At 41.3% G+C, this 19,192-nt stretch overlaps 1 protein-coding gene across 3 annotated transcripts in view; it reads left to right on the forward strand.

Annotated features, from left to right (window-relative positions):
* Positions 1–15,356, forward strand: part of LOC306942426 (sorting nexin-14-like) — a 31,145-nt gene extending 15,789 nt beyond the window's left edge. For 2 of the 3 annotated variants that reach the window (XM_079528301.1, XM_079528303.1), the window contains 12 exons: positions 4,461–4,650; positions 5,760–5,843; positions 6,138–6,238; positions 6,745–6,856; positions 7,482–7,522; positions 8,254–8,373; positions 8,880–9,003; positions 9,945–10,109; positions 10,460–10,555; positions 12,855–12,946; positions 13,948–14,004; positions 14,704–15,356. In XM_079528301.1, coding sequence (XP_079384427.1) covers positions 4,461–4,650; positions 5,760–5,843; positions 6,138–6,238; positions 6,745–6,856; positions 7,482–7,522; positions 8,254–8,373; positions 8,880–9,003; positions 9,945–10,109; positions 10,460–10,555; positions 12,855–12,946; positions 13,948–14,004; positions 14,704–14,748 — 1,227 coding nt within the window. In that variant the 3' untranslated portion in view covers positions 14,749–15,356. The remainder of the gene's footprint in view (positions 1–4,460; positions 4,651–5,759; positions 5,844–6,137; positions 6,239–6,744; positions 6,857–7,481; positions 7,523–8,253; positions 8,374–8,879; positions 9,004–9,944; positions 10,110–10,459; positions 10,556–12,854; positions 12,947–13,947; positions 14,005–14,703) is intronic. The other variant, XM_079528302.1, reaches the window with a different exon arrangement.
* Positions 15,357–19,192: the final 3,836 nt, after the last annotated feature.

Consider the following 19,192-nt stretch of genomic DNA (forward strand, 5'->3'; position numbering starts at 1 on the left):
CAGCACTAACCTGAACACTGAAAATGATTATTTACATTCCTGATGCTGTCAGTAGTACCAGGCGCGGACTCACGGAGCCAGGAACTCTTTATGAGTAAGTACTTTCTTGAACCACAAGCTCTGCGCCAGTCAGATATAATGTACATGAGAGAAAAAGTGGATAAAAAAACACTTGATACACAAAAACACAGCAGGCATAGTTCTCTTTCAATTGCTATATTCAAGCCATGGGTAGGCCTATTGGTGATACCATCTGCTGATATGTGCGTAATGTCCCATTGATTTCAGTAGCTGGGAATTTTGTTAGCTGCATGCGTTTGAGTTTCTGGCTCCTCGATAGCTGATAGATCCCTGATTTTCTCTGTAAAGACTGTCTGGCAGTCCAACGGATGCAAAAGCAGCAACAGCTAGGCTGGTGACGTCACCTGTGACTTCTCCTCCAGTGCGGATGGTGGTGGTGGTGAGCCTAGCAGGGTTAGGCTGTTGGTGGTGGTGAGCCTAGCAGGGTTAGGCTGTTGGTGGTGGTGAGCCTAGCAGGGCCGGTAGAGCTGGTAGGATGGTGGCCGGTAGGATGGTGGTGGTGGTGGTGAGCCTAGCAGGGCCGGTAGAGCTGGTAGCATGGTGGCCGGTAGGATGGTGGTGGTGGTGAGCCTAGCAGGGCCGGTAGAGCTACTGCTGGCGTGATTGCTGCTGGTGTAAGCGATGCGGTGCCGTGGTTGTAGCCTTTGGGTTCAGGCGTCCTCACATGGACAAACTTTGTATTTCTTCCGGTGGTGCCATTGCTGTGTCTCTGCTGTCTCAAGAATCAATTGAAGAATGAGGCCAGGACATTGTGTGTGGGGTTTATATGCCATGACGTGACAACCGGTTCTGTGAATGGGGATGCAGGCTACACATTTCACACAAGAGAATACACATTGGCACAAAAGACTCCAGACACACAGGAGGACATTGAGAGAGAATAGATGTGTAATGGCTTGACGGGAGGCACAGCGTAACCGGAGGGAGGCTTTTGCCTCTCTGTGCCTACTGTGCGTCCGCGCCTGAGTAGAACAGTATGTCAAAAATGTTAGAATTACAATTTATATTTACTTTATGGACTCAGCAGAGGTTCTTAGAAGAACTAGGATTGGTGATAGTTGTGGCTGGTTCCCACATGGTGGCAGTGCTGGGTAAGGAAATGATAGCCACACTGATGGTCAGTGCACACACTCATTTGGTCAGTCTTCCTTTGATAGTCAAAGTGCTAGCACTAAGCACTAAGAAACAGTGAGAGGAGAAAAAAAGGGCTCCCAAAAGTATTATATCAAAATTATTATATCTGTAATAATATATTATATCTGTTTTGAGAGGAACTTGCTAATGCATAAGTATATTTAATTGCTCAAATGACGACTTTAGTTTGAACCTCATCCACTGTGTAGATTGCATATTGAGCCTATTCATTGTCCTCTGCACTTTAATGCATTTAAATGTGTGTGCTATTTGAGCAATTTAACAGTTAACATTGTACTAAAGTACTTTTCCTTTTTTCCTTTTTTTAATATATAGTTTTTGTCACAGATTTGTTTGCCTTTTGGCTTTGAAAGAGTTGTTCACAACATTGACAAGAAGTGTTTGTACTCTACCAGACTTATATATTAATCTTAAACTTAGTCACAGAGGCTCTGTTTCAAAAACCACATGGCTGAGGGGACATCTCTCCAAGGTGTTTGGTGATTATCCCATTTTTCAAGTTCTTGATAGGCAAGTCTCTCCCTCTCTCTTCCGCTATGTTATTAACATTAGCGTTAGTTCGTTACAAGCCAGAGTGGAGACTTAGAAAGGGGTCTCTTGATTGTCTATAATTCCTGGTTCTAAAACAAGTGTCTGGACTGCTGTGGAACTCCTTGCCCGAGAACCTCAGTATCATCTGATACTGATGAAACTGACCCAGGTTGTCCATTTTTGAGTGGTGTAAACCACTCCTACAACTGGCTTTGTTTGTCTGTCTGTCTGTCTGTCTGTCTGTCTGTCTGTGCTCAAAAAATGAGCACGGTTGCTATGGTCACCCAGTTCACACGGGTGTGATTTCATTACGTCAGACATTACGTCAGACCACAGCTGATCAGTCTATATAAGACCTTACACCACTCAGTTCACACAGGTGTGATTTATTTATTTATTTTTTACTCTTGACAGTTCTTAATCTCCATTTATTTATACCTTATAGTTGTGACTTCACATGAGTACTGCAACTTGTGAGTTTATTTATTTTTATCCTTCTTTAAAGCAATTTGTAACAGTGTTTTGAAAAGTGCTATATGGAAATCAAGTTTATTATGATTTCTTATGGAGAAAGTATTTGCTATGAAAACACAAGACAGTGGCCAGTAAGGGTCTGGCAGTGTTTTTTATTCTTGCAGTGTAGATCAGTGTACACGAGTGTCTGTGTTTTTCCTACATCCCCTGTGTTTCCTGCACTGCCATGTGCTGTCTCACTTTTCCACCCATACAGTTCTGCAAGGTCTCCAAAGAGCAGGCTTCCATATCCGGCTCAGTGGACATCATTACTTAACTTGCTAGAAAGTGTGCCTCACTCTGCATGCAGTACTTTATGTAAGCGCACACTTCCTTTGTTTGTGTTCCAGTTTCCCGTGTTTGTTGCTCAATCTCAGTAGACCGACCTTTCATTGATTCATTTCCTCCAAGTTGCTGTACAAACTTTGTTTATGGTACGTGTGCACTTAAGTGAACTTGCACAATCTTAATGTTCAGTGTTGCACGTTCTAAGGTTCAGTGGTGCAGCTCAGCTGCCTGTACCCCTGTATCCACTCTACAGTCAACACAGCAAAAATATTGAGTGCTAAATCTGGATGTTGCTGTGTACTTTTGGTGTTGCACACCCATCCATGACACAATGTTGTGCACCTGTTCTTGATCCAATTTGTAGGAGCTACTAAGCTACAAAGTTAGGACATTTTTACTACTCCCTGGACTATCTGCTTGCCATAACCATCATATCTATAACTAAAGATTAATTATTGAAGAGGGTATATTCGTCACTCACTTATATTATACTGTAGGTACAAGCATCAAATAGTGGTGAGACATGTTCCGCAAACTGTCCAACAACATGTCTCAGATTATCTGTGCACCGAGACATAGCTCTGATATCAACAAACCCAAGATCAGTGCATAAGATAAAGATATTACATCAACCACAAAACTTTCAATGCATTCCATATACCACATAGATCACTGAACATATCACATGATCATTATACGATCCATAAAACACATTATAATCACAGATACCCATAACAGAACTAGATACCATATATTGTACGATCCATAAATCACATTTATAATCACAGAATCACCCATTACAGAACTAATGCCACAGGGAGGAGGCCGGGGAGGTGGAGGGGATTTGAACGCTGTCGCTGACATTAAACAACCACAGAGTCAGCTAGGCATGCAGACTGAATACAGAGTAGTGACTGCTTAAAGATGGAGTGCCGTGATTTTGTTCCACTCTAAAACATGATCATCAAGTATTATTATTATATAAGGAGGAAGATTATTTTCAAAAAAGTGTACAGTATTTGTTTAAATGGTGTTTTTATGTGGACACGCCCACCAGTTCATTAATTATGCCTGAAAAATCACGGCACTCCATCTTTAAAATGACCACCTGATTGAATGTGGGCGTGAGTGAGTTAGCTGGCAGCGAATGAGAGTGAAGGGAGTTGACGTGGAGAGAGACCGCTGATTTAAAGGAGAAGAATGAATTACTGATAGAAAATGAAGGGGGGATTATATAATAAACCTTCTGACTTCCGTGTCTCAATGAATTATCGCTGCGCTGGATGACTGACGACCATTGAACCAGATGTAAATGACTGAATTCTTGATTTAATACAAAATATGCTAAATAAGTGTGTGGGATATGGGGGAGAGACATGGGGAGAGAGATGGACTGACATGCAGCAAAGGTCGTCGGGATCGTCAGGCTAGATGCCCGGACTGCTGCGGCAGTGGCCTGGGCAGTTGTTTGATATTCTAAGTGTAGCAACAGTGAAAACTAGGCATTCTTCATAAAAATAGTAAGTGAATTTAGTAAGTGAATTTGGCAAGCACGTGGTCTTTTATGGCGGTTTTGAAGGAAGGTAGGGAGTCGCTTTTGATGGCTGGTGCTAGGGCAGTCCACATTTTGGTGTCATCTGTCTGTCTGTCTGTCTGTCTGTCTGTCTGTCTGTCTGTCTGTCTGTCTGTCTGTCTGTCTGTCTGTCTGTCTGTGTGCATGTCTGATCTGTCTGTCTCTCTTTCTCCCTGGAAATAAAAACGTCAGGTTTCCGTCCAAGGCTAGTCTCTCTCTCTCTCTCTCTCTCTCTCTCTTTCTCTCTCTCTCTCTCACTCTCTCTCTCTCTCTCTCTCTCTCTCTCTAACATCTGCACACCCCTCTCACTCCCACCAAGGTGGAAGAGGCCATGATGGTCATGGAAGATGACTCACCCGTGGAGGCAGCCTGTACTACACCCAGTACCCCCCGTAACCTGTCGGCCTGGGGTATCTCCATCCCATACATTGACTTCTATGATGATGATGTGAAGAGGGAGCGGATTCCAGTGTTCTGTATCGATGTGGAGCGCAATGACCGGAAGGCGGGTAAGGCTAATTTCTTCATAGGCTGACACTTCATTTTGGTTGAGTGTTGTGTGACCAGTCCACACCAACGCAACTACTTTCAACAAAACCGTTTTAAGGCCAGTCCACACCAATGCAACTACTTTCAACAAAACCGTTTTAAGGCCAGTTCTATGAGCCGCTATTACATTATGAGTTACTACACCAGTCCACACCAATGCAAATACTTTCAACTGCCATTTGGGGATAATGATTAAAGTTGTTGCAAGGAGTTGGTGTGGACTGACCTTAAAGTTGGATAGTCTTTACAAGCAAAGTTTGTCCACACAAAGGTACAGCATGTTCTATTTAGTTTTTACTAGAAGAGAACAAGAAGAGTCTAGCCCTCCTGCTATTGAATGGCTTCCCCTCTAACAATCAGATTCACTGGCCAATGAAATGTTTTAATTTCAAGTTCATGGCAATAGACAGTTATTGAACGAAGTAAGCTGGAACATAAGCTTGTTCTGAAGGACAAAAAAAGAAGAAGAAGAAGAAAACAGGTTGCTAGTCGCAATACAATAGACAAACCAAGGACAGCACACGTCGCTCTGCATGCAATAGTGAATGGTTCAGCACTACCGCTGATGGACAGTGACAGGCCAATGCGTGCTGTGACCTTGCACCATGCCTCGTCTCTTTTACACACAGAGCATGTTTGTAACACACATGAATGACCAGCTACCGGTATATTGCAGTTGACAGATTTGTTGTGATTTTATACACGCTCTTGCTCTTGCTAAGTAATTTAGTTAAAATTGAACCCACATTCCTAATTTCTCTTTAAACGCAGATAGTATCAGGCAGGCAATCAGTCACATGCATGCACGCACGCACGCACACACGCACGCACGCACGCACGCACACACACACACACACACACACACACACACACACACACACACACACACACACACACACACACACACACACACACACACACACACACACACACACACACACACACTTGTGGTCCTTTGAATGTATCCATGTGTGTGCAAACTGAAACACTTACAACGTGAGTTAAATAGATGATACAGAGGATCCCTATAGAACCTCTTCTGATATGTCTGCTCTGTATTTGTGTGCAGTCGGGCATGAGACTGAGAACTGGTCTGTGTACAGAAGATACCTGGAGTTCTATGTCCTTGAATCCAAGCTCACAGAGTTCCATGGTAGGTAGTTGCCAAATATATCTTCAGCATGTTGTATGTTGTATGGTCACTATGCACTATTACTCTACAGAGATGTACAGTAAGGAAGGAAGAGGGGGGAAAAAGGCACTTTTCCAGAACTCATACATTATTCCCATATGACTGTTGTAGCAGTCCAGTAACTTGCAGTGAACTTCTACAGTATGTCCTTTAGGGACTGTCCGATATCCGCATTGGATCAAAGCATTGTTCCAGTTGGAAAGGAAGCGTATTCTTTTCAGACAGTCTTCTGTGTAAATTGTTACACCCTTCTAGGGTCTTTCCCAGATGCGCAGTTGCCATCCAAGAGAATCATTGGGCCAAAAAACTACGAGTTCCTTACATCCAAACGGGAGGAGTTCCAGGAGTACTTGCAGGTAGAGATCTTGAGTCTACTTACTACACTTGACTCAGTTGCCAGTTCATTGGATCTGACAGGCATGTTGCACATAGATCAATGTGTCTGTAAATGAACAAGAAGAGGAAGAAGAGGAAGCCATTTTACATGTTAATCTACTGTGCAGTAGATTGATTCGCTGAGAAAATAATGGTGGTGATCCTAATTTATCAAGTACATAATATACTGTATCCTATGATTCCTATCCGATTTTAACAGGTGCAAATTTCCCAGCAAACTTGAACTTGTGTCTAATGTTACCTGTGAGATCTGTCTGTTCTCTCCTGTCTTCAAGCTCTTGATCTCACCATCTCAAAATTTTCATCTGTATTTAAATTGTAGTCATCATTCTTTATAGTATATTTATATATTCCATATCTGAGAATACATTTTTTTGTCTCCTGTGCCTTTGAAAATATCAAAAACATCTATAATGTACATACCTCAGCAAACAAGCAATACAAATCATTGTGTGCGTTCTTGCAGAAACTTCTGCAGCATCCTGAGCTGTGCAACAGCCAGCTGCTGGCCGACTTCCTATCCCCTCATAGTATGGAATCTCAGTTCCTGGACAAGATGTTGCCTGATGTCAACTTTGGTATGTTATTTTTGTCTCCACCAGGCCGAAGGCATGGGGAGAGAGTATGTTTTGCACTCCGTCCGTGTGTGTGTGTGTGTGTGTGTGTGTGTGTGTGTGTGTGTGCGTGTGTGCGTGTGCGTGCGTGCGCGCGTGCGCGTGTGCGTGCGTGCGTGCGTGCGTCCATCCAGATTCTGTCCAAAAATCACGCAAATCGTTACACACTATCTCTATAGTCATGTGTTCAACACGGATCTGTCCGATATTTCATATTCCATCCTAATTGGCTAACATTGGCTTTCAAAGTTTGCAGGATTGGCCCGTTTTGAACAAAAAGCCTCAAATCATGAATGCAGCGTGCAATTTACGTGAAATCTTTCACGCCTTTTCCTACTAGGCTGAGGAATATATCCTACCCTTTTCACATTGGCCTGTTATAGCGCCACCAACAGGTGGATTTTTGAAAAACATATTTTTGGAACAAAATGCCTCAAATCATCCAATTGCCATCCAAGGCTTAAGAAGAAATGGCACCCTTTTCACATTGGCCTAGTATAGGGCCCTGGTGGAGACCTGTGCCCCGAGGGGCACTTTTTCTAGTTGTATAATGCAGCGATCATTCACCAGTCTGAACTTTGTTCCACAGGTAAAATCATTAAGTCTGTTCCCAGCAAACTGATAAAAGAGGTGAGTAATGCACTCTAGGTGTGTGTGTGTGTGTGTGTGTGTGCGTGCGGGCGCTGAAAACAGTGGGGATATCCTCAGCTTTCTTTATATCCAATCTCTCCACACAGTGCTTTCGCTCTTGTCACAGATACAATACGTCATTTCAGTATTGTATGTCTACGACTGTAAAACAGACAGACTCACATAGGTAGTGGATATGCAGGCATCGGACAGCACTGGTAAAAGAAGCGCTGTTTTGCCGCCTGATGCAGGGCTCTAAACGTCCTCCCAAGATCCGTACCTTAAAGCAATCCATACGTTTATGTCCTCCCGAAGGAGTGAGGTCATTTCAACTGTATTACCCACAAATCAAGTCTGTGTGTCCCCAAGGGGAAGCCAAACATCTAGCGCTCAGCATCAGACAAGAGGGAATCCCCTGTTGGCCAGCAGAGATATTGGGCTTATGAGCTTCAAGCAGGGCTACTTAGTTATCAACCAGTAGGTGTCCTACCTGACACCAGGGTCTAAAGTTCACAATGGAAGAGTAGTAGGGAGATATAACATTTCAGACGAGATAGTTATATTATATTAACATGCTCTACCTATACAAATAGCATTAAATTCATTAAAATGTGTCCCTGGATTGCAGCTTTAATTATGCTTACAATGCCTTATGCCTAAACATTTTCTCACATTTTGTAGGGAAGATAATAACTACAATAATAACTTAAACTGATATTCTGCTCTTCTAGAAAGGACAGCATCTGGAGCCTTTTATCCAGTCCTTCTTCAATTCCTGCGAATCCCCCAAACCCAAACCCAACCGTCCTGAGCTCACCATCCTAAGCCCCACCTCAGAAAACGACAAAAAGGTTGGTAATCATGCTGGAAAAAAATCCTCGCTATATGTTATGTCATATATTGCTAATATATTCTCCATCGTACTGTATGACGGTAACCTGACTCCGCCAGATGGGGCAGCAGAGAGTACACTGGCTTCCCCCTCCTGCTCCCATCTGGGAACTCTCAGGCAGACTTGATGCTCCGGCCACAAAACGACCTGGCCAATCAGCGGCAGCTAGATCAAGGCATACACAGTGCTGCCTTGATCCCGCCTCTAGCTGCCGCTGATTGGCCAGGCCGTTTTGTGGCCGGGCATCAAGTCTGCCTGAGAGTTCCCAGATGGGAGCAGGAGGGGGGAACCCAGTGTACTCTCTGCTGCCCCATCTGGCGGAGTCAGGTTAGTATGACGGTGCTGTGGACCGAAAATTGCAGATCTATAAGCTCACATCTTCTAGATCTGCAATTTTCGTGCCGCCGTGCCATAGAGAATAAATTGTGGTTTACACATAATGAATATTTGTTTCCTCTCTGTCAGTTGTTCAATGAGCTCTTCAAAAACAATGCCAACCGGTCAGAGATGGCTGAGAAGAGACACAATCAGAACTACTTCATGGAAATGATCACGGTGGAGGGGGTGTATGACTACTTCATGTATGTTGGTAAGTGAATCAGTCTAGCGCCTGAGCCTCTTTCCACATATACAGTATAGTCGCTGTCGGGCAGAAACCTTGTATCTCCATGTTTCAAATGTTTGTTATGTCATAAATTAATGCCCTACAACTTCACCATGCAAGTAATGTTTGTAAAATAGTAAAAATCACACCCGTGTGAAGTGAGGGACGCTCTGATCATCATGACATGATCTGATCATCCATTCATTGTCAATGAGAATTTAATGTTTGTGTAAGATGAACATCTACACTAATAGCTGAATATAGGAAAAAATACCACATTATATAACTCCATATGGACAATCGGCTTTCTCCATAAGGACTGTAAACTTCTGAACACATTACCAGTAGAAATGGAATTAATTCCTGATATGAAATGTTTTACATGATAGGATAAGTGTTGGGATTGAATCAAAAAGGTGTTGTGTTCTTGTGTATATTATGCATGTATTAATGTTTGAACAGTATTTTTATTGTTATAGCGTACATTGGATTCATTACAAACAGACCACTAGGGGGCGAGCCCAATTATTTTGCGTTTTTGAAAACATTATGCCCATACATAACACCATGCCAAAAATTTAAAACTTCTTCTTCGGACAAAATCTTGATGATTTTGGCCGAATTCCCTCCCGGCTATGTGGTTGGTTTTATGAAAATGAAAGATGAATATTTTAATTACATTATATATGCAAAGGGTGAAAATTGACATTAGCTATTCTCTCTGTGCAGCACATCAGTTTCTTCTCTTTACTGGAACCATGTTAATTTGCATCCCTATAAAAAATAATAATAATCTTATTATCATTATGGCACATCAGTGTCAACGCCCCAGATATGGCAAATATAGTCCTTTGATCACGGACTACCACACACACTCCCGTCTCTGTTTCTCTTTCATTTGCCTCTTTCTGATCTGTGATTGGCAGGTCGTGTTGTGTTCCACATCCCTGACTGGCTGCACCACCTGCTGATGGGCGGGAGGATCCTTCTGAAGAACACTTTGGAGACGTACACAGACTACTACCTCCAGTACAAACTGGGACGAGTGGTCCAGGAGCACCGCCTCGTCTCGCTCATCACCCTCCTCCGAGGTGCAGTTGCAGAACCAGAAGATTTTCATATGATTCTGATTCAACAACAGCGCTCTGATGAGAACAGAGATGAAATGTTTTGGTGGTGATATTTATTTCTGCCAAAGGACATACATTTGTACAGTTATAAGGGTAATAATAGACAACATTCAGCTATACAAGATGTCACACTTGTAAACCACCTCTGTTGATAGTTTGCTACATACTACTGCTCTTCTGCATGAGAGACCAAATATGTAGGCAATAAGCCCTGTACAGGGACATCTGATCATTCCCAGTTGTATGACATCAACACGAGGAATGTTTTTTGCGTCATGTGAAATGAGGTTATGTATTCTTTGCTCAACCAGATGCTGTGTTCTGTGAGAGCAGTCAACCAAGATCAACTGCGGACACGCAAAAGAGGGCGAAAAAGACATTTGAGGAGATGATGAAATATATTCCAGGTATCCATTCAATTTATTTTTAAAGATATATTTCTAGGATGTCATGAATCCCTGATGTAGACCAAGGGCATTTATTATGCAAACTTTTATTAGGGCCTGAGCACTGCACAGTGTGAGGCCCTATTGAAATAGCTATGATTGTTTGTTTGTTTGTTTATTCCCCCGAATGAATTGTTTTTTTGAGGCGCTAAACGTACTCGAAAAGTTGCGAAACTTTGCACACACATCACACATGGCGTATTTTAATCGTCTCAAAAAGGGCCGTGGCCTAATGGCTCAATAGTGCCCCCTACAAAACTTTGTGCCTCAAGCCCCACAATTCGGTTTCACCTCCATACTGTATATGAAAATCGGTACACACCATCATGTCCCAACTTACAAAATCTTGGCGCCATGACCTAAACCGAAAAGGAAGTCGGCCATTTTGAATTTATTTTGCCGTTTTGGTGCAATTTATGCCATTTCCATGGGTCGCACTTTAACAAACTCCTCCAAGCAGGATGGTCCGTTCAAAACAAAATTCGCTCAGCGTACACAAAATACCTTAACGATGAAAAATCGAGTTTTCATAAAATGGCGTGACCGTGGCGAAGCGTCAAACTTCAACAGCAAACAGGAAGTGAAAATAGCAGCTGATTGGTCGATATTTGATAGTTCCTATTTTTTGCTATAACTTTTCAATGGTTTGACATACAGACTGGTGGGTGGTGTAATCGGACTTGGTTTTGAGTCCTTGACCTTCATTGGTGTAACTTAGCCCCGTCCCTTCTTCTGATTGGTCGATATTTGATAGTTCCTGTTTTTTGCTATAACTTTTCAAAGGTTTGACACAGACATGTGGGTGGTGTCATCGGACTTGGTTTTGAATTTTCAGTTGAGGTATATTTCTTGGTTACAGGGTCCTGTGGATTCTTTTATTTTTATTTTTTTTTGCTTTGTTGAAATGACGGTGAAATGCGTGCGTGCGTGCACACGCACACACACACGCCCGCGCGTGTATGTGTGGACAGAGCTTGCATGTAAACGGACACTTCTTCTGCCTCTCAGCCATTTGCTTAGTAAACACACAGGGGTCTTTCAACACATCTTCTCTAGAGAAGATAAACAGGAAACACATGGCTGGCCCTAAAGCTTACCCTAATTAGTAGTGATGGGAGATTAATCGGCAAACACATCGGTATCGGCCGATTCTAGTTGTTTTTAGATCGGCCAAAATGTCTCATCGGCACATCCCTACTAATAAGCATTGTTTAGGTTTAAAGGAATTCGGCAGATTTTGGAGAAAAAGTTAAATGTACAATTATGACATATTTTGGGAGGCATAAGCTATCAAAATATACAACACAGTCACTTAGTTGGTGACATGTTGATTCTCCTCTGTCCCAACTCTACTCTGCAGCAGCCATATAACCTATTGAACTAATAATTACAAACTGTAATTAATTAGCCCCCTCCCCCGGACACTCGGGCAGGGGTACTATCACCCCCTATTACCATGTCCTTTCACCCTCTACTATGTTGTTGCTGTCGGGCAAAATCCTCTCCATATTTAAAATGTTTCTTCAGCATGTCTGCCTACTTGAGATCCACAGGTCTTGAGATCCGCAGCCTCTGTGGACATTTTTAAAAACAAACTTAAAACACTACTTTTTACTCCGGCATTTCCGGATGTCTGATTGTGTTTTTGTTTGTTTGTTTTGTTTTTGTTTCTTGTTGTATTATTTGCTGTCTTGATTGTATAGACCTCTTCCTGTTTTGTATGAACACAAGTTTTATCTGTGAGAAGTGCTATATAAATAAAATGTACTTACTTACTTACTACTTCTTTGTGCAATAGTGTCACACAAACATAACAAAAATAGGCGATCTATACACAACAGAGAGAGAGAGAGAGAGAGAGAGAGAGAGAGAGAGAGAGAGAGAGAGAGAGAGAGAGAGAGAGAGAGAGAGTTAGTAAAAGAGAGAGAGAATAAATATGATCCACCTGTTTATACACATTCATCCATGTATACTGCAGGTGTTGCTATTTGATGTGCTCATGCAGCACCTATGCAGATACACATGGAGTATATTTTCCAATCCAATTAATTTAATGTAGAACGGTCAATGGAAGCTTAAAAAAATGCCAATTCAATCTGTTTTCCACTGCAAACATGCTCTTGGTGGAGCTACACTCCACGAATAATATGTGTTGTAAAGCATCTTAACATTCTCGAATAAAACACATGTCAAACTATGTATGTGCTTGAGGGTTTAATTAAATCTGTCAGGCTCTAATACTTCATTTGCATTTCCGCAGATTTCTTAGGAAAGTGTATAGGAGAAGAGGCCAAGTATGAAGGAGTGCGCTTGCTTTTTGATGGACTGCAACAGCCAGTTCTTAACAAACAGGTACCCTGACACACACACACACACACACACACACACACACACACACACACACACACACACACACACACACACACACAATCCTTTGAGTACTAGCGGTATTGGTCGTGACTACTTGTGTTTACATTACGTGGTTCACATTATCTAAATCACTGCATATATCACATTCCTCAGCATGTCTGTTTCTTATCACTGGACCGCTTGTCTGACAGGCTTGGGTTAAAGGATTTTTCTGAAGGCTCTCTAACACAATGGTTCTCAAAGTGAGGTCTGTGGACCCCCAGGGGTCCTTGGGGGTCGACCGGCAGAAGCCAAACACATACATCTAGTGCTGCCCAGGTTGCTAGGCAACGCCTTCGTCCCTCCCGGCACAAGACGGAATGCGCCCGCATCCAATAGGAATCCACTTAATGTGATTTCTTCTCTGCCTGTTTTCTCTGAAGAATACTCCAAAGTCCGTATTTTTGTCAAATCCGTCCGGCGTTCAGATGTGAATATAGTGATTTTTGATCGCATCGTGGCCGACATATTACCATTTCTGGCGAAAGATAAACAACGCCAGCTGCTAAGACTACAATGTGCTTTCGGTTTTGTCTCTGTGACACAGAAGCGAGGCTCATATACAGTTGATGTGAATCATGGCGCTGAAGTACCTAGACATGAACACTAGATGGCCGTTTTCAAAGTGTTCACCAAATCTTGTATCGTCCCTGACACAAATTATTTTCAGATGGGGACACTAGTACAAGTACAAATTCACCTGGACAGCTACGTCAACTTCCCTACAACTCAAATTATATTTTGTTAAAGCTCCTATGAAACAGAGGAAAAAAACTACCATGATTTGTTCAGTAGTTTTGTAAGTTAAAATGTTTTTAAACACGTTGGAAGGACCTAAAACATAATATTCTTATATCCTGGTAGATCCACACATACATTAATATAATTAAATTGTAAATTAATGGATTGCTTTTCATGTTTTTCCTCTTTGTGTTTTTCTTCAGCTGACTTATGTGCTGTTGGACATTGCCATTCTTGAACTTTTTCCAGAATTAAACAAGGTAAACTGACACTGGACCTGGGCAGCTACACTTTAGTTCGATACACTGTATATTAATTCCTACCCCAAATAAGTATTTTCTTAACACAATCTTTATCTCTGATCTGATTATGCTTAAACGTTCATTCTACTAAAATGTAACTACGACAAATTAATAGTGTACACATTTTAAATGTGGAATTAAGTTGAGCAACACAATTATCATAATTTTCTCTTGAGGATAAATTATGGTAAACAAAATTCTTAAAATACTGACATGGAGTGTACAAATGGCCAGGGTTCAATTTAGCACACTTTCAGGATTAAATGTAGCTGTGTACCCTGAAGCCATAAAATAAAATGCAAAGAAGGTTCTCTGACTCTATTTAATTTAAGGAACTGAAAGTTTGCTTCCAGCATTTTAAGCCTCTGCCAACTGTGGACGTGATTTGGAGCAGCACTCCAATGCAGCATGTTACTATAAATCCAAGCCATGACAAAGTTTCAAAAAACAGTTGACATCTTTTTCTTAATACCGCCAAAACACCATACTAGTACTTGATTTTACTGATTTACTGATTCCCATTATACTGTATATCCTCTATTAGGGCCTTGGTGTTGGACTGGGGTACACTGTTTGCACCTAGCCATTGTAAAACAGCAACAACGTCTTCACTCATGCCATCTGTTCTTATAATTCTTGTCTTGTCTGTTTCCTCAGCAGGTACAGAAGGAGACGTCTATGAATCTGCCTACGTGGATGTAAAAGGGAACTGTTTCAGGCCTTCACTGTGATGAATGCAAAGAGAAACATAAACACTGAACTGGAGCCTTCCTACAACTTGACATGTTGGCGTGCAATCATACTGCAGAGTAGTCTGCATCAAGAGCAGAGGAAGAGCTGTCTTTATGACTTATTCTGCTGCCACATGTGCAATACATTTTATTGGTAGCACTCCTCTGATCGTTTTACTGCAAGAGTTAATGCTGCTTTTTGTGACCCCGAAAGAGTGGTGTTTTAAGGTAAAAAACGAATTAACAATGCCTATTTTGTATTGTTTGTAATGTAACTTGGGCTGTCAACAGTAAACGGGTTAATGCATGCTATTAATTCAGAATGTTCTACGCGATGTCAACCATGTTAGTGTGGGGTTTATTTTGAAGTGTACGACTGTAGGTGTTTTTGCATTGTGGCTTGACAGTGATCGCTGCTTAGGAAATGAGACCAGACGATGTACTGTACTGTTTTGTTTACATTTGACTGTCAAACGGACTGAGCAGATTAGAGTTGAGTCTGAAGACGTAAGACTGTTTGGAGAAGAAGAAACTTTGTCTTTAACTCAAATCTGTTATGAATTATATTTGTTCCATTAAATAATAATATTTAATTTTATAATGCCTCTTGTGTGGATTCCTCATTAATGTTTCACTTGAGGAGATAATGTCTAATAGTATAATTGTTACAACCTTTTTAGATTCAAAATAATATATTACATTTGCATATCCTGCATTTAAGTTAATACAATATTTATATAATTCATATTAAAGAAATCATATCTTTTAACAACGTATTGTTTGTACTTTTTTCCTCTGAAGTCACCACCACAGCTGGTGGACCAAAAACAATAACAGGCTGTTGATATTCATCCACTGGAAGTACTTTAAATGATACTTGCTAAACTTAATCACAGCAAACCCATGCTTAAGGCTGCACAACTTCAGCAGTAGAACTTTATTTTTCAGGCTTTATCTTCTTGGGAGATGGAGATACAACTGGGGTCAAGGTTATCAGCCACCAGAACCTCTGCAATTTATACCGTTTGATTGATTGAAGTTCAGGTTAGAGGTTTAGCACTGTTAGTATATTTTTGAATTTAACATCATTCCCAGTTTTATCTCCATCTCACAGGGACAGATAAAGCCTCGAAAATAACTGTAACCGGAAGTACAGGAAACACTTTGAGATACTTGTTGTTACTTGTCCACCATAGGGGGCTGAATGTCCACTACCAAACTAAAATGTAATGTGCATTATATTATGACAAAGTATAAGATGGCATTTCTTATTATTTAAAATACTATGGTAATGTAAATTGGGTGTTATTAACTGTGTAAGGTAGAATGAACATTGAGGTGGTCATTATTAAGAAATAAACCCAATAATAAAAAATAATGACAATGGTCCGTCCAGTAGGCTACAGCACAGCCAGTTCGCAAAACTCCAGTACAAATGCTGATCGAATATGAATCAAAAGTTACTGCATTGCCTGTTCCTTGCCAAAAATGTTTTTGTTTTAAAACATTATTATAGTGTACTGTTTAGTTGCTAAAATGACATTGTTTACTTGCAGGGACTGGTGTGTGATTCAATGTGAGCATACACCCAGGATATTTCTCTACCCGGTTTATTTTATTTTATAAGAAGTGGCTCAAGAGTGCGACGTGCATTATAAGTTCACTAAACTGCATAAGCAGGCCTGCAGATATTCAATCTCCACTGCGTATGGAATCCAGGGAGAAGTGAAGCTGAGGAGGTGAATTGTATCTGATGGAAATACTTGACTAACAGCAAGAGGATGTTTCTTTTCCATTGCCTAAACAGCAAGAGGATCTTTTCCATTGACATTGAAGAGTATCTGTTTTAACTTTTGTCTTTTTATTTGAACTGAACTGATTTATGAAGTAATTTTGCTTTATTCCAAAATGTGGATTTCGGGTTACCCAGGTCTTTTGAGTTGAAACCTTTGAATGTATTGTTTGTTTTTTCTTTATCTATTTATTCTATTTATTGAATTTCCAATGACTTTTGAATGCAATTTATGTTGGGGTTGATGATTTTTGTTGTTGTGATTGAATTAAATATGTTGTAACTCACCTGGTTCAATACAAGAGACTGTTCCAACAATTTAAGGGTTCTTTATTTTATTTGTTTGCATCCTTTGTTCGATTACCTTCACACCACCTGGCTACAAAAAGGAGAGGCTAAATTCCTCACTGGTAGGTAAATGCCTACCTGGCATCCCAAAGCAGTTATCAAGAAATAACAGACCACTTTATTAAACAAAGTCAAGTAGCCTATTCATAATAATACATTTTATTTATAATGTACTGTACATTTTACAAATCACAAAGTGCTATGGTTTAAAAACAATGGCATAAAAAACAGGCAAGACAGAAAACATACTGCAAAAACATGACCCATCTTGGGGTAAAAAGAATGAATGAAGGCATAGAGTAAAAGACCTGGGGGAAAAAAAGACTAGCTTTGTTAAATAGGTATGTTTTGAAGGCAAGTATCGGTGGATCGTGTGGGGCTCTCAAAAGGTCAGGGAGGGCATTCCACAGGCCCGGTAGGGTCACCGACACCCATGGTGCAGAGATTGGTCTTGGAGTATTCAACCAAGCCATATAATAAAGTATAGTAGTGTGGAATCTTTCCTTAAACAGGTCCGTGGATTATAACCTTATTTTCCTATAGCATGAAATGAGTCGCGATATCCCAGGCAAAGTCCTTCTTTTATTCAATCAAGAGGCATATCCCATAGTTACATCAAGTTACACGCATAAAGTCATCTTTCCATTAGTACAGCATATTCAGGCCAGGCCAAGCCTGTCCTCTCCGTTCTCCCACTCCAACTCAATCTCCCAACCCTTGATTCTCACTGTGTCCCATCTCTTTATACAAATATAACATGCAGTGGGTGTCACCTTTGTCCCTGTGTGTGTGTGTGTGTGTGTGTGTGTGTGTGTGTGTGTGTGTGTGTGTGTGTGTGTGTGTGTGTGTGTGTGTGTGTGTGTGTGTGTGTGTGTGTGTGTGTGTGTGTGTGTAAGGAAGTCAGAGACCCCCACCTGTGACAGGCACTGTAGTAATAGAATGCAAAGACAAACTGTTAACCTCCTATCATAAAGATTGGCTCTGATCAACCAGGAAGCCCCAGGTGGTCTTCCTGACCTCCTGAAAATAGCCTAGGTATTTTTTACAGCTGCCGTAAGCCACGGCCTGTGGTCACAGACCCTACCTACAGATAGCCTTTAGACCTTTAGTTCCAGTGGGTCACTTTGGTGAGACACTGGATCATGGATCAGGGAGAAATGGCTTGCAGAAGTTATAGTTATATGTACAAATTGTGACTAACCATGTAGTTATGCATATGCTATGATTCATAATTCACCACATAGCAATCAGTGTAGTCAACCACACTGATTTAGGTGTCACCTTGGCATACATTTGATAGATTGAAAGGCCCCTCATGATCATACAGATGTCATGAGGGGCCGGTGTCATACAGTGCAGTATAAGGGATCATGATATCATTTATTGTACTCGCAAACTTCACAAATCTGCAGTCAATTGTCATAACACAATCAGATTCAGATCACAAAACAATTACACCCGTGAAGCATTAAATACAGCTCTGGAGAAACTGGACTGGTCAAACTTAACTGTACATATACAGAAGAGGCCTGGTCTCGTTTTAAATCTGCCTTTCTATCAGTGGTTGACAGCCTGGCTCCCATGAAAGTCATTAGGGTGAAAGCGAGACCTCAACAATGGATGAATGCCGACATCCTAATGGCCATGATAATGAGAAACAACAGTTATGCCAAGTTCCGAAAAAATAGAGATGAGCAGCTGTTTGAAAAATGCAAACAATTGCGAAACAAGGTCAATGGCATGATTAAGACAGCCAAACAAACCTACTTCAAGGAACTGGGCTGTAACAACAGGCTCAAAACAAAGATCACAAACCTCAATATTAAAATAAACAGCTCGCTCATCTCTGATAAGCTGAACGTGGCTAACTGCCTAAATGGTTTCTTCACAACCATAGCTTCCACACTGGTGGACAAGTTGCCCTCCCATTCAGGCCTTTATGGAGAACAGTATATAAGGTCTTTTTATAAAAATCTTGGTGCTGTTGAGGACAGCTTTTAAATCTCATCCGTAACAACAGAGGACGTGCTGTTAAAACTCAGCGCCTTAATTTACTTCCATACCTTACAGCCAACTAAGGCCACTGGCCACGATGGCATCCCCACTAGGTTCCTCAGAGATGCACCTGTTTCTATTACCCCTGTTGTGGCTCACATTACAAACCTGTCCATCAGACAGGGCCATGTCCCGCAGGAATTTAAACTTGCAAGAGTAGTTCCTCTCTATAAAAAGGGTTTGTACTCTTCTCTTAGGGTACCTCTTGTCCCTGGTATAG

The sequence above is a fragment of the Electrona antarctica genome (assembly GCF_951216825.1).
Source record: "Electrona antarctica genome assembly, chromosome: 18".
Taxonomy (NCBI): Eukaryota; Metazoa; Chordata; class Actinopteri; order Myctophiformes; family Myctophidae; genus Electrona; species Electrona antarctica.